Below are 14,583 nucleotides of genomic sequence, written 5' to 3'. Positions count from 1 at the left end.
ACTCAACTTCACGCTGGCTTATGTCAGACTTTAAATAAATCCTAAGCATCTACCAAAAAATGTAATGGTTAAGAGATTATCTATGGTTAAACGTTTCACAAATTGTCAATGGATATAACCCTTTTGGTACGAATAATTTATCAGTCTAGGCATGGATATTCCTTCTTGGACATCTTGTTTGGGCTACTGGATTTATGTTGTTAATTTCTTGGTATCATATCCTGTGGATGATATTACCATGTGCAGCCCTAAACCAAGAAGCCAAAAAAAGAGAAGTTTCACGGGACATAAGCTCATGTTCAAGCTTAGTCCCACTGTAGAGTTGATTATAAACATCTATAATCTGGATTTTCTATACCAAGGGTGATCCTATTATAGGAATAGTTTCAGGTACACCTATCACAATTGAATCCCACTGAAAACCCACAACCATTTTCCCAACGCCCTGTTGAATATCCTCACCTTTCTAATTCATATTCCTCCATCCTTCTAAGCCTACATACACAATCCCATTTCACCAAATGATACTTTTTTCTTTCCCTTCAACACTCCATAGAAAATCCCTTTGCATCTTCTCAATTGACTCTGCCACTAAGTTGAAACTTTGAGTAATGACAAATAATATACTAGACGATTAGAAAGAACACTCTATCAAAGTAATCCTTCCCCCAAATAATAAATACTTCCCTTTCTACCCTGCCAATCCCTAATCAATTCTGTCTAACATCAGTTGCTAAGTAGAAGAAACAAAAGCTTTTGCACCTATTGGTAAGCCTAAATAGGCAAATACATAAATGGAAATTCTCCCACAACACCTCAAAACATTTGAGAAATATCTCCAACCCACTAATAATGACTAAGAAATATCTCCAACCCCAATCATAAAACTCTTATTCAAATTGATTTTCTGACCAGCTAGCACCTCAAAACATTTGAGAATAGCCCTTAACCTTAACACTTGTTCAATTGAAGCATTCAAGAAAATCAGTGTATCATCTACAAACTGAAGATGGTGATGGATAAATCTCCACGACCAATTCTGAAACCCTCTGTCATTCCCCAACCATGCCCCTTATAAAGATGGGCAAAAGATTAAAAATGGAGAAAACTAAGAAAAAATATAAAAGCATAAGTAAGGAAATTAAGAAAAACAAGTGAAGTTAAATTTAAGACATATAATGAGCTCTATCATAAATTAGGCACTAAGGAGGAAGAAAACTGAATTTACAAACTAACAAAGATGAGAGGAAGGAAAGTCAGAGACTTAAACCATGTTAGGTGCATTAAAGAGGAAATTGGTAAAAGATGAGAAAAACAAGGAAAGATGGAAATTTGTTTTGGAAATTTATTAAATGAACATGTAGAGGGTGTTAATGGAGAAGAGATTAGTAACTCTAGTAGTGTTAAATAACATCTATATTCATAAAATTAGAATTACTGAAACAAAGGAGATGCTAAATGAGATGAAGAAAGGAAAGGCATTAGGACTGCATTGGAAAGGTATGAGAAAGGTGGGCTTATTATGGCTAACTAAGTTGTTTAATAAGGTGCCGTTTGGCAAGTATTTTTAGAAAGATCTTCCAACAACCCAGATGGCTAAAAGACATAGTGATCTTTTGGGGCCCTGTCTTTAAAGACAAAGACCGTTTGGTAAGCAGCTCAGTCTACTGGGCTTTTAAAAATGTGTTTAGAGGTTATATATCACGTAGAAAGACCAGAAAGCTTCATTTGAAGCTTCCCAAAATTTGGCATTTTCAGTCTTTTTGGGTCTTTCCATGCACACATCTTCTCATCTTTCCGGCTTTTGGTTACCAAACAAAAAAAGACTGATTTTCAGTCTTTCAAGCTTGCCGAAGCCCAAAAAACTACACGGAAAGACTTGCCAAACGCTGCCTAAGATAATGAAAGAAAAGAAGATGCTTGATGAATGGGGAAAGAGCTTATGGTGCCTATATGTAAGAATGAAGGTAATATACAAATTTGTAATAACTACTGAGGGATTAAAGTCATGAGACACATTATGAAATTTTGGGAGAGAATATTGATCAAAGGTTACAACGTGAAACAAATAAATCAAAGAACCAATGTGTGTTTATGACAGGGAGATCAACCATGGAAGATATCTTTCTTTTGGGATAATTGATAAAAAAGTTTAGAGATAAAAAAACAGATCTCACTGATCTAGAGAAAGCATATGAAAAAGTGCCTAAAGTAATAATATGGTGGGTCATGAAAAAGAAAGGGGTTCCAAATAGGCATGTAGACCTAATTAATGATATGTATGAGGATGAAACAACTAAGGTGGGCCTTCACCAAATTTCAGCACTTGGCCCTTATTTTTTTCCACTGATCATAGATAAATTGACTAAACATATGCAAGAGGAGGTTTCATGGTGCTTGTTGTTTGCTGATGGCATTATTTTAATTGATGAAACCAATGAAGGATTAAACGCAAAATTAAATTAATGGACAAATACCTTAGAAACAAGAGGTACTAAAATAAGTAGGACTAAAATAGTATATATGGCATGTAAATCTAATAACTCAACATGACCTTTTCTAATACCTTGGTTTGATAACTCATAACAAGGTGGAGATTGAGAAGTACAACACCCATAGAATTAGAGCATGATGAACAAAATGGAGGAAAACATTTCAGGTCTTATGTGATAGGTAAATACCACTTAGATTGAAAGGAAAATTCAATAAAACAGTTGTAAGACCAGCTATGTTGTATGGAGCAAAGTATTGGCCAGTCAAGAAACATTATGTCCAAAAAATGAGTGTGGAAGAAATGCATATGCTAAGACAGATGAGTGGAAAACTAGAAAGAATAGGGTTAGAAATGAAATCATTCAATGGAACCTAGGTGATAAAATGAGAGAAAGTAGATAGAGATTGTGTGGTTATGTGCATAGAAGACCACCAATAGCACCTGTGAAAAGAAATGATTTGAACGCTCATAATCTTACCACAGATATAGCATTAAACAGAACGGAATGGCAAAACAGGATTCATGTAGTTGACCCCATATAGTTGGGAAAAGACGTAGATGATGATGATGACAACGACGATGACCCATAATCTATATCTTTCTCCATTATAGACAACCAAATACATTAAACCTATCACCCTTTATATACTTTAACTTCATAACCATAGCCAAAGTTTTATTAATGAAATCAAGCGAATTTTTCTCAACTTGCCTTCAAGATGCCCTTACCATAGTTAAGATAACTTTTAATGAATCCTCCTTACAAATAGTTTAGAAGCAGGAGCAAGGGAGCTATGTAAAAATTTTATAAAGTTCCAATTGGTCTCGGTAGATGATATTTTACCAAGTTGGAAGGAAGTAGCACATTCTACTGTGATAAAAGACAAAATTGTCATGGAGTGAAAACCTCCTCCAAACAATAGAATGAAGCTGAATTTTGATGGCAGCTCCTTGGGTAACCCAGGAATTGGAGGTGTTTTCAGGAATGCAAGGGGTACATAGGTAACCATATATTCAGGTCCATTGGGAGTGTGGGAGTCACTCAGAGAATATGAGATAGCACTACTCCAAGGAACGAGGATAGCAAAGCAATGTGGTTTCCAACAGATATAGATAGAAAGGGAATCAAAATTGGTATTGTCTTGGATTAATAACAGAAATTCTGGGGCTCTAACTCTCTAAAAGAGAGAAAGAGCATAGCCAGGGTGTTGGGAGCTATTTTTAGATGGTTAAAGAGGACAAAAAATGGGATGGCCAACTTCTTGGCTAAACAAGGGGTGTATAGGAAACAACTGTTTGGGCTGAGTTGTAAATGGGTTTGTGTAGCTTGTAAAAGGAATGCATCACTTGTATCAACATCAATATGTAATTTGCTCTAATCTAAATGAATGAATTAAATCATTTTACCGATTAAAAAAAAAGAGTTATGTACAAATTTGATTCTAAAAAGGTAGTGATCTGTGAAGGAATTTCTTTATTACATATTGCAAAACAAAGATTTGTTTAAAAGCAGTAAGATGGATAAAGAATTTGCAGGCGAAACACTTCTAAATTTCATTAAACAAAACAGAGAAAAGTTTCTTTAATTCCTTGGAAGAGAAAATTTTCAAGTCATCTAAACTTGGGAAGCTATTAGTTGTGAAACTTCCAAAAGATTTAAAGGACATGAAAGAAAACTATCTTCTGCTGTATAGGAATATCATCTCATAGAATCCACAAGTTTCACCTCTTCATATGCTTATCAATTTTTTAAGTGGCAAAAAGTCTGGTGAACAAATAAAAATGACAACAGAAATATAGAAGCAGGAATGAGTGAAAAAGAAAGCACAAATTAATCAAGTAAAAACTAAGACAGGAACTAGTGAAAGAGAATAGACCTAGCAGATCTGTTATAGTGTTTCTTACAGCAAAAATCACCCAAACTGATTGAGAATTCAACATAAATTAAGAAAATAGAGTGGACAAAGAAAAAAGAAAAAAAAAACAGCTTTCTTAAGATAGACCTGTTCATGGGCCAGGCTCGGGCTTGGCTTTTTTTTTATCAGAAGAAAGAATTTTATTAATAACAGAGAAATATTGAATTACAATAGATATAGGTTGCAGTAATGCATTAACCCAATCTACAAACACATACAAGACAGTTACAGTTCAGCCCAGTACAAGGTAGATCTATTTGCCCCCTGTTTTGCTAGGGTATCCACCAACCCATTTGCAGTCCTTCTGGCCCAACCAAACTGAGAGTTGAACCTCCTTGCAAGTGTGTCAATTTCTCTGTAGATAAATTTGAGCTTCCAAGGTGCTGACATGATGTTTTTAGCCCAACCAGCCGAGTGACTAGGCATCCTTGGCTGGTTGCGTATGCTGGTCAGCATAGTAGTATTATTTTGGCAAGCTAGTTTTCTGGGTGGCTGCAGCAAAGGACCTTCAAGCTTCAGTCCTCTGTTCTCAGCTAAGATCTAGGAATTTTCTTGAGTTATGATGTTGTAGTTGTTAAAGTGAGTTTTGGCTCCTTGTCTTAGGGGCCTTTGTTATAATCTGCCATTTTTGTCTTATTTGAATAAAATTTTACCTTGTCTTTTATCAAAAAAAAAATTAAAAATTAATGAAACTAATATATTTAAAAGATTTTTTATCTTTTAGTTATGATGATTTTCCACATTTTCAAAGGAAACTTAATGCTTTTAATAAAGAAAATTGCTATTTTTTTCAATTAATATGCATGCTGAATGGTATATAAAACTAGGGAACTAGCCAAAAATTACTTCCTTATATTATAAAATTCTTATCGCATAGAATCGCCTGTACACCTTAACAACTATGCTGGCCAGTCGCTTCCTTATACTTAGCATTGGCCTCTTCTAGTTGTTTCAAGAGTTGATATGATCTTATCAACAAAATGGTCAACCACAACACTATATCACAGCAATTTTGGAAGTGGCACCAAATCCAAAGTATTTCTAGAAGTGCACCCAAATACAATATCAAATGAAGATTTTCCAGTAGATCTGTTCACCATGTTATTATAGGCAAGCTTTGCTTGTGCAAGAGCTAAATCCCATTGTTTAGGTTTCCCACTGGATAGACTGCGTATCATACTGCCAAAAGTCCTATTCACCACCTTTGTCTACGTATCGGTTTGAAGATGACAAGTGCTTCTAAATTGTAGTTCGAAGTCAAATCGAGACCATAAAGTCCTCCAAAAGTGACTAAGGAATTTTATGCCATGATCCATAGGCTGGCTACACATGTTGCATCAATTGTCTTCCTGCAAGGAATGGAATGAGCCATCTTCAAGAAGTGATCCACTACTACAAACATCATATCTTGTTGCCTCTAAGTTATAAGGCAACCAAAGTACAAAGTCCATGGAAAGATCCTTCCAAGGACCATCCAAAATACGCAATGGCATGTACAAACCCCTGTTTTAGGTATGCCCGTTAGATGTCTAGGAAACATAGCAACCTTGTATAAACCTCTCAACATCTCTCCTAAGATGTGACCAATAGTAACACCTCTCCACCGTTTCAATGGTCATGTCTCTGCCCAAATGACCCCCATTATGCAATTCATTAATCATTTTCTCCCTTAAGGATCATTTAGGACTGCGTAATCGAGCTCTTAGAAAGAGAAAACCATCATGCAAGACAAATTCATTATGTTGTCCATTTTGGAGTATTTCCCATTCAACTTGAAAGTCTTCATCTATAGCATTGAGTTCTTAGGCATTTGAACCTTATGACTTCAAAGAAAATCCTCCTGCTAAAAGCATCTGCTGCTTTATTTTATTCTCTTGATTTATGCTTGAGAGTAAAAACTCTTGTAAGAAGGCTATCCATCTGGCATGCATACGGTAAGTAGTGTTGGTGTTATTAATATACTTCAAAGCTTGATGATTGGACCAAATAATGCTTCCAATTCAAAGCCTGGACTACTGCATATAGCTCTTGCTTGTAGATAGACCATTTCCCTCTTGCTTCATTTAACTTTTCTCTATAAAAGGCCATAGGTTGATTTTCCTGAGACAATTACAGTACCTATACCTATCATAGAAGCATCACATTCCACCTCAAATAGCTTATCAAAGTTGGGAAAAGTAAGTAGCCAAACCTGTTAGACAGCTTTGTATGCCCTTAGCTTCAATCAAAATTGATGTACTTTATGAGTTTATTGTAAATAAATAAAAGTACATATTTGATTCATGTTCCCTTGGTATGTTTCTGTGTATTACCCTTAAACTGGACACTTATTGAGACTCATGTTAGTTTTGAATGTTCACAGCCAGTGGGTCAGTCTGGGGAGACCTATCCTGACAAGGCTGACACTGTGGTGCCACCAAGTCGGTTGGGGTGGCTTGTCTCAGCTACCGGGGTGAGACCCTAGGCACATACATTGTGGGATTAATTGAATCTTTGAACTGGACCAGATTTCCAGTATTGCCTTGGACCTTGGAGATTGATGGCAAAACTGGAAAGTTACACCCGACCCCTAGACTCGATTATGATACTGCACTAGGTGTCGGATCGGGCTGTCTTTGATGTACCAATCAGTGAGATCCTTAGCGGGGGTCAAAACCTGGGTATGTTGGGACAATCCGAGAATTCATCTGAGTGGGTGATCATAGTGACAGGATCAGCCCCTTTGTCGGACAAAGGTAATGATCGGGGATGCACTTTCACTGTTGGAAACCAAGACTGTCGGCAGCCGATTTCAACCATTGAAATTTGTTTTGCAAAATATATTTTATATGAGATATAAAAGTATATATATTATGGTTTCTAAAATGTTTGCAAAAGGTTTTAATTCCCGGGATCCATATAAGTGGAGAGTGCAACACTGTTCCTTGCAGCCGAGGGAGAGGTCCTCTCTTGTCGGGCAGTGTATGATCATTATGGGCTGAGAGGTTAAGTGTAAGACCATTGAGGATAATACCTGATGGGCTAATCTTGCATCTGCCCACAGTCCCTGGATGTTACAAGGTGGCTTGGCCCAGGGACCACTTAGGGTAAGTGTTGGGCCCATAGAGCCCATTCGATGGGTTTCAGGGGGTGCACTGTCTTTAACAGTGTATTCGACTAGGCCTTGTAACAAATGCTGGGCCGAACCCATGTGGCTGATGTGTAGATCAATGCTTGGGTCCCACGCCATACAAGGAAGCCCAACTGGGCAGCAGTTAGGAAGGTTAAGTGAGCGCATAAGCTTAATGGGCCTAAAGCCCATTTCGAACTGGGCTATTAATTTAGTTAATTAAAGGGGCGAATTCTGAGATGGATTAGCAGTTAGGATAGGGTCTTGATCCTATCCACTCAGAGAGTCCAGATCTGAATGTGATTCAAATCTAGAAACCTCCTAATAAGATTAAGATAAAGCTAATCAAATCTACAGATAAGATAAGGGTTTATCCTTATCACTAGAAGAGAAGGCTGATCCAAATATGATTTGGATAAGCACCTCCTAATGGGATTAGGAGCTGATCTTTTCAAGTTAACAAAAGGAAGGAGGGGGCGGCAGCCTTGAGAGAGACCAAGAAACACATCAGATCCTCTTTAGTGCTGAAATCAAGAAAAGAGAATTCTGCACCCTGCGCATACTCTCTTGTCGCATCCCTGCTCTTGCCGCCCTGTTTGCCAGTTCGATCTCCAACTGTGGGAGAAGTCAAGATTGGATCTTGACATCAATTCTTTGAGAAATGATTGAAAAGGAAGTTGTGCTCACGTTCCATCCTGTTGTTTCTTGCGAAGGACAGAGTTCTTGGGGAAGAACACTGCGGATTCTGCTCCATCCTGCACTGCGCCATCTTCAGTGGGAGCAGTCTTTGGATCCTTCCTTGGGCGTGAACACCTTCGTTGGGAGATATTGCTTCTCCGTATCAGGTATCATTCTCTCCCATTCCTTTTGGTTCAGATCTGGTTCAGTTTAAGGTTCAAGATTTATCCTTGAAAATGTGATTTTCTAAATAGGGAATGTGATTCCCAGTTGAAGGGAGAGAAAAATTTTTGAAATTCGCCCCTTATTCCGCAATCTTTGGGCGTCCATGTGATGGATCTCTCAACCCTTCAGTGGTATCAGAGCCAGGTTCCGATCCTGGGACCTGTGGGTTATGGCCAAACCATGGAAATATCAAACCTGATGTAAATTTTTATATGTAGGCCAATCTGTAATAGCTTTAACCTTTTCCTCATCAACCATAATGCCTGAACCACTGATCACATGCCCAAGAAACACAAGTTGTTTGGCCATAAAACTGAACTTTTTAACGTTGGCATAAAGCTGATTTTGGTGGAGAATCTCAAATACTTCCCGCACATGTTGTAGTTGTTCTTCCTCATCCATTCTATACACTAGGATATCATCAAAACATACTACATACGTACCTGCCAATAAATTGCTTCAAGACATGGTTCATCAGACTCATGTATGTGCGAGGGACATTAGAAATTCTAAAAGGCATAACTTTCCGCTCATACAACCCTTCTTTGGTCTTGAAAGCCGATTTCCATTCATCTACAAGGAAGATTTTGACTTAATGATAACCAATCTTCATATCAATCTTAGAAAACGTTGTTGCCCTATGAAGTATATCTAACGTATCATCCAACCTAGGGATTAGATACCAATATCGAGCAGTTATTTTATTGATGGCCCTACTTCCATACACATTCTCCACCTCCCATCCTTCTTTGGTGTAAGGCTAGAAAAACACAAGGGTAAATACCAATTTGCATTATCTCTTTCCTTATAAGTTCATCCACTTGCCCTTGGGGTATCTCATGCTCCTTAGGCTCATTCTATAGTGTGGCAAATTTGGTAAACTAGCCCCCAGAATCAAATCAATAGCATACTATATTTCCCTCATAGGACGAAATCTACTAAGTAATTCCTTGGAGAAAACACTTTTATATTCTTCAAATAATGATTCCATGGCACAAATACAATGGTAGGTGGGAGACCTTCGCCCTTGGAAACAATAGCATGGATTTTCCCAATCTCCTTAGATTCTTCCAAGAATCTTTGAGTAAGAAGGGTATGCCCCTCCACTTGAGAAGTTTTGGACTGTTCCTTCATTCCCAAAGTTGCAAGAACAAAATTTTGTTTATCTTTAGTGAAAAAATAAAGGTTATCTTTGCCCCTATAAGTGACATTATAACAAAATTGCCAAGGTCTTTCCAAAATAATGTGGCTAAAATCAAATAGTTATTCATCAACATATACATTAACAATAGAGAAGACCACCTTGCACTATTGTGAAACCTTTTCCAGCTGAATCTTCTTCACCCAACCAGCAATGAACAAATCGGTGCTAGGTTTGGTTGGCAAGCCCAACTGCTATACAATTGATTTGTCAATGGCATTTGCCTCTGCCCCACTATCAATGATGAAGTCACACACCATATCTTTTATTCTACATCATGTCTTGAAGGCTTTCTTCTCTTGTGTGTCAAGTATTGGTTGCTTGGCTACATAAGAATATGCTTAACCACACCAAAAGATCTCACTTCTTTTGGAAAAGTCCAATGATCATCATCTCCTAAAACATCTTCTTCATTATGAACAATAGACTCTTCATTTTGAGGTTGAAAAGGGTTGTCTTCAACTTGTTTAATCATATTTACTCTGGTGCGTGTTTGTGGGCAAGAACTAGAAGTATGACCCACTTTTCCCACACCTATAGCATTTACTCCCAAAAGGATATGCATAAGGATTGTTGTTTATAAGCGCATTACCTTGCTAAACAAGTTGACTTAGTTGCATTTGAGGCCAAATTGGCTGCCCTCTAGGATCGTTCTTTTGTTGAAAAGTGTTATGGAATGGAGCAGTGGGCATTCCAGCCTTAGAAGCATTCAAGGGAGGGTGTTGGTACTCCGTAACAGCTGATTTTCCCTTCTCAACAATAGTCTCGACCCTAAATGTCTCACCTAAGTAGTCTCTTCCTAAGGTTTGGTTTCTAATTGGGTATCATTCGAAATTCCTTTCAGCATCAATAGCTAAATGAATAGCCTCATTTAAATCCCGTACATCTTGGCCAGCAACTCTTTCTTGTATGATTGGTTTGAGACCCCCAATAAACCGAGTATCCCTTTGTGATGAAGTTTCAATCAACTCATTACAAACTAAAAGCGTGAAAAATTCAGATGGATACTTCCTAACCCACGTATACCTTGCACATAACTCTGGTATTGTTGTAACAAGTATTGGTCATAATCATGTGGAAGAAATTGAACCCAAAGTAGCTGCTTCATTCTTGGCCATGTCCTAATAGGTTGCTTTCCAGATCTAATTCTCTCCATCTAATTTTGATCCCACCAAGCGGAAGCTCCCCCTTTCAGCTTATAAGAAGACAAATTTCACCTTGTTTTTTGTTGCCTTTGCAAAATCAAAGAATTCCTCCACCTCAATAATCCAATCAAGGAAGTCTTCAATATGCAACTGTCTACTGAAAGTCGGCATCTCAATCTTCATCTTGTAATCCCTATCAGCATTATTTCTTCATCTAGATTGTTTTTTAGCATCAATTGTCCTTCCCATACCCTAATTTTCATCTTCAAAATCATCAGTGTCCCTCTTCATCACTAAATCAAAGGCTGTTGCTAGGGCTTGGAAACATTGTTCTTCTTAGGGCTGAGTCACCCCTCATGGCTGAAACTGATTCCCATGATCTATTCTCCTTTCTGGAACAGCAAGCAAACACTAGTTTCTTCTTGTGTTGGAGTTGTACTAGGTGGCTGAAATTGGTCCTAATGATTGCTTCAGTCAATTGCCTAATAGCAGCTTCTAAACCTTGAAAGGATGCAGCTTGTTGCTACTGTTACTCTCTAGTGGCTGAAAGAATCTCAAACCCTTCGTTGGAAACATTATTGTGGTTCATGTCTGAGAGAAAACTCAGGCTCCAATACCACCTAATTCAAACTTTGCAGTAACTTCTCCAACTACTACCAAAACATACAGCAAAAATGGTACTTGAAATATTGGGTTTAGGATGTACAACATGGGAGGTGGATGACCAACTAAATGAACTACCACCAATAATGGAAACTTTAATACAAGTAAGGAAAGAACCAATATATTCATGAACACTTAGAACAAAGAACCTATTAAAACCAAACTGCTTACCTAACCACTGTGCCCACTGAGCAATTAATTGTGAGAAATAAAATGTCCAGTGTAGGTGTTCTTTTCTTTGTTCATCATCCCAAAGATCTTCAGGGGTTTTTTCCTGTGTAATTAACATATCAACAGAACAAAGTAAGAATGTTTAACCACAGAACTTCCAACTTTTGATCCACCAATTATAGGAAAAAAGAAGATTTTACAAGTGATGGGAAAAAAGAGGATAGCAAATCAGGAAACCTTACTTGAGAGAAGCTATCATCATATTTATGATTCCCTAAAAGAGGTTCATTCAAGTCATTGAACTGCGATGCCTCATAATGCTCATGATTTTTCCCATCAACATCACGATGATGGAGTCTTCTCCTCAAAGTTCTTGACGTCATGAGGTAGGCTTATTAATCGTCAGTAATGATTCCTATGATAAATGTAGCAAGGATTTGTTATCAATGATGTTTCAAATTGGTGAGCTAAGAACTTTGATGAATAAAAAATTTAAAAAAAAAAAACATTAAATAAAAAATCTATTTTACATTTCACCAAGAGATAGGTTCACCAGAAATACAAACTACAATATGCACTAAATATTCATGAAGTAAGTTGAGTCCCACCTTGATCTCATCAGATTTAACGTTGGATGCAACTTTTGCTGTTTTTCACTAATCATAGTCCAATAAAATGAAGTAACAGAAGATTAAATTTGCACAACTTAGAAGATTGTTTGGTAAGATGGTAAAACAAAACCAGGAATATCGAAGACCTGATCTCTCATATTACCTCCTTATGCAACATTTGGGCTATCAATTTTGAAGCTTTCAAAGGTATATCCCTAAATGACCTTCAAAGAAATTTAGCAGAAGTCCTCCACTACTCTCCTGAAAATGGTTTTACTCAAACAATTCATTCTAGGGAGGAGGATCTGATAACTCTAAGCTTTGATGGTAGTGCTCAAGGATCCATAGGTCAATGAGGAATTGGGGGAGTAATCCATGGGAGAGGGGGGAACATCTTTTGGGCTTTCAGTGGGCCGATTGGGAGAGCTGGCACTACCAAGGCAGAGATCTTAGCTGTTCTCACAGGCCTCTGTTATGTCAAAATGTTAGGCCTTTCTTCCCTATCCATTGAAGGTGATTCTGCTAATACGATAAAATGGCTAAGGCAGAAGAGCAGAAGACCTAGGAGGCTTGCTTACCTGCTGACTGAAGCTAGATATATTTTTTGGATTCTCTGAATGTGAAGTTGGTTTGGATTCCTAGGGAACTAAACTCTGTAGCTAACAGCTTAGCCAAATCTAAGCCCATAGAGATTCTATGTTGCTGATACTTCTTTCCCTGTGAAATTCTGCTCCTGCCTCCTAAGGCTCCTGTACTTGTTAACTTTTCTCAGTTAACTTTTAATAAATTCTCAGTTAACCATTCTCAAAAAAGAAAAGAAAAAAAAAAAAAAAAAGATGTTAAAATCTCATGCTGACAAATGTGAGATTATGGGTTCAAGTCTGAGAGTGTGCCAGAGGTTAGGACCGATCGGGTCCACTCTTCCCAAAACCCCAGATAAATATCTAATAGACATCCTAATGAGTAATGACCAAAAATAAAGAGAACACAATACCTTCTAAGAATGCCAATTAAGTCAATGTTCTTATAATTGATGAGATGGGATAAGTTAGACTCTATGAAGATAGAACTATATGTGCAATGAAAAAATAGTAACCAACCAACAAATGTGGTAGCTAAGCTATTCTTCATGTGCTTAAGTTTACCAGCTTTCCCTAACTATAATTTTGCAAATGATCAGGGTAAGACAACAAGTTATATAACCAAGAGGTCAATAAAGCTACTTACACCCAAACTCCCAAAGGCCAACCAATTTGCCTTCTTCGCCTTCTTAATACAATAACACATAATGAGATTTCATGAGAGTTAAACTTGACGAGAGTTTAACAACAGCACTTCCTCCAAGTAAACAGAATTACAAGTGCAAATGATTGTGGCCATGAATCCCGCCATAGACTCCATTGCATTAAAGGATATTTTCCCCTTTGCCCAAATCCATCAAATCTCGAGCCATTAAACCAGTCTTTCTTGGACAGTAACCAATTAAGAATCCCCTTGCTTTACAGAAATGCAATTGAGCAATATCTTATATTTCAAACGATTTGGCTAACCTTCGTAGAATCCCCTTTTGAAGAATTGTTCCCAGTGAACCATTTTTACTGGATTACAAAAGTAGATCCGGAGAATATATTCAATATACTAAAGAGAATTTCGGTCTTTTCTTGTTTTTTGTTTGTGAATTCCGTTTGAGTTTATTAGAAAAAAAAATAATGAACAAAGGTTTGAGCAGGAAACTATTACCTCTAGAGTCTAGATTTTCATATATTCAACCTTTGCCCAATAGCATTCGTTCTCTGCTCTGCACTTTTGAAGATCCGAAATTCTGAAGTCGAAATAAATCTGATTCGAGCAGGACGAATTACAGAATCGGCTTGCACGAATTCAGAAACTGTATGAAATCCAATTAAAAAACCTAACAATGAGATTTCCTTGCAGCGCAAGGTTACGGCAACTGTAAACAGAACACCGAAGTGAAGGACGATTGAGAAGCAAGTTTATACTTCTACTCTCGTTTCTTCCTTCACGTTGTTTGTCCTCTACTCCTCTTTATAAGCTTTATTAGAGACGTTTTTCGTGTAGCTTAGAAAACCGAATCGGATTCACCGTCCACGGTTTAACAATTGCGGGCCCACCTGACCTAGTGATTCGATTCACGACAACTGTTCCACAGTCAAGCGCTCTTTACAGCGCCCTCACAAACACAATTGACCGTGTATTCGGAACATACTGTGAGGTTGGTGTAAGGAGTGATTTGTTAAAAATAACATCTTGGTTAGACGATATCTTTTTGGGTTTAAGGGAAATTTTATGATAATGGAAATACACGAGTGCACATCTCCGCCCCACAACGTCCACAGCGCATTCTCGTCG

General features: G+C 37.6%; 1 protein-coding gene across 1 annotated transcript in view; it reads right to left on the bottom strand.

Moving 5' to 3' along the window:
- Positions 1-14,295, bottom strand: part of LOC148864752 (ELMO/CED-12 family protein) — a 35,736-nt gene extending 21,441 nt beyond the window's left edge. Inside the window, exons 1-3 of the mRNA XM_088978163.1 lie at positions 13,954-14,295; positions 11,845-12,017; positions 11,603-11,705 (exon numbers count right to left, since the gene is read on the bottom strand). Of these exons, the coding sequence (XP_088834289.1) occupies positions 11,603-11,705; positions 11,845-11,985 (244 nt within the window). The 5' untranslated portion in view covers positions 11,986-12,017; positions 13,954-14,295. The remainder of the gene's footprint in view (positions 1-11,602; positions 11,706-11,844; positions 12,018-13,953) is intronic.
- Positions 14,296-14,583: the final 288 nt, after the last annotated feature.

The sequence above is a fragment of the Nelumbo lutea genome, chromosome 3, assembly GCF_056320005.1.
Source record: "Nelumbo lutea isolate HS-2025 chromosome 3, American lotus-T2T, whole genome shotgun sequence".
In the NCBI taxonomy this organism is placed as follows: Eukaryota; Viridiplantae; Streptophyta; class Magnoliopsida; order Proteales; family Nelumbonaceae; genus Nelumbo; species Nelumbo lutea.
This window is presented reverse-complemented; position numbering and strand designations above follow the sequence as displayed.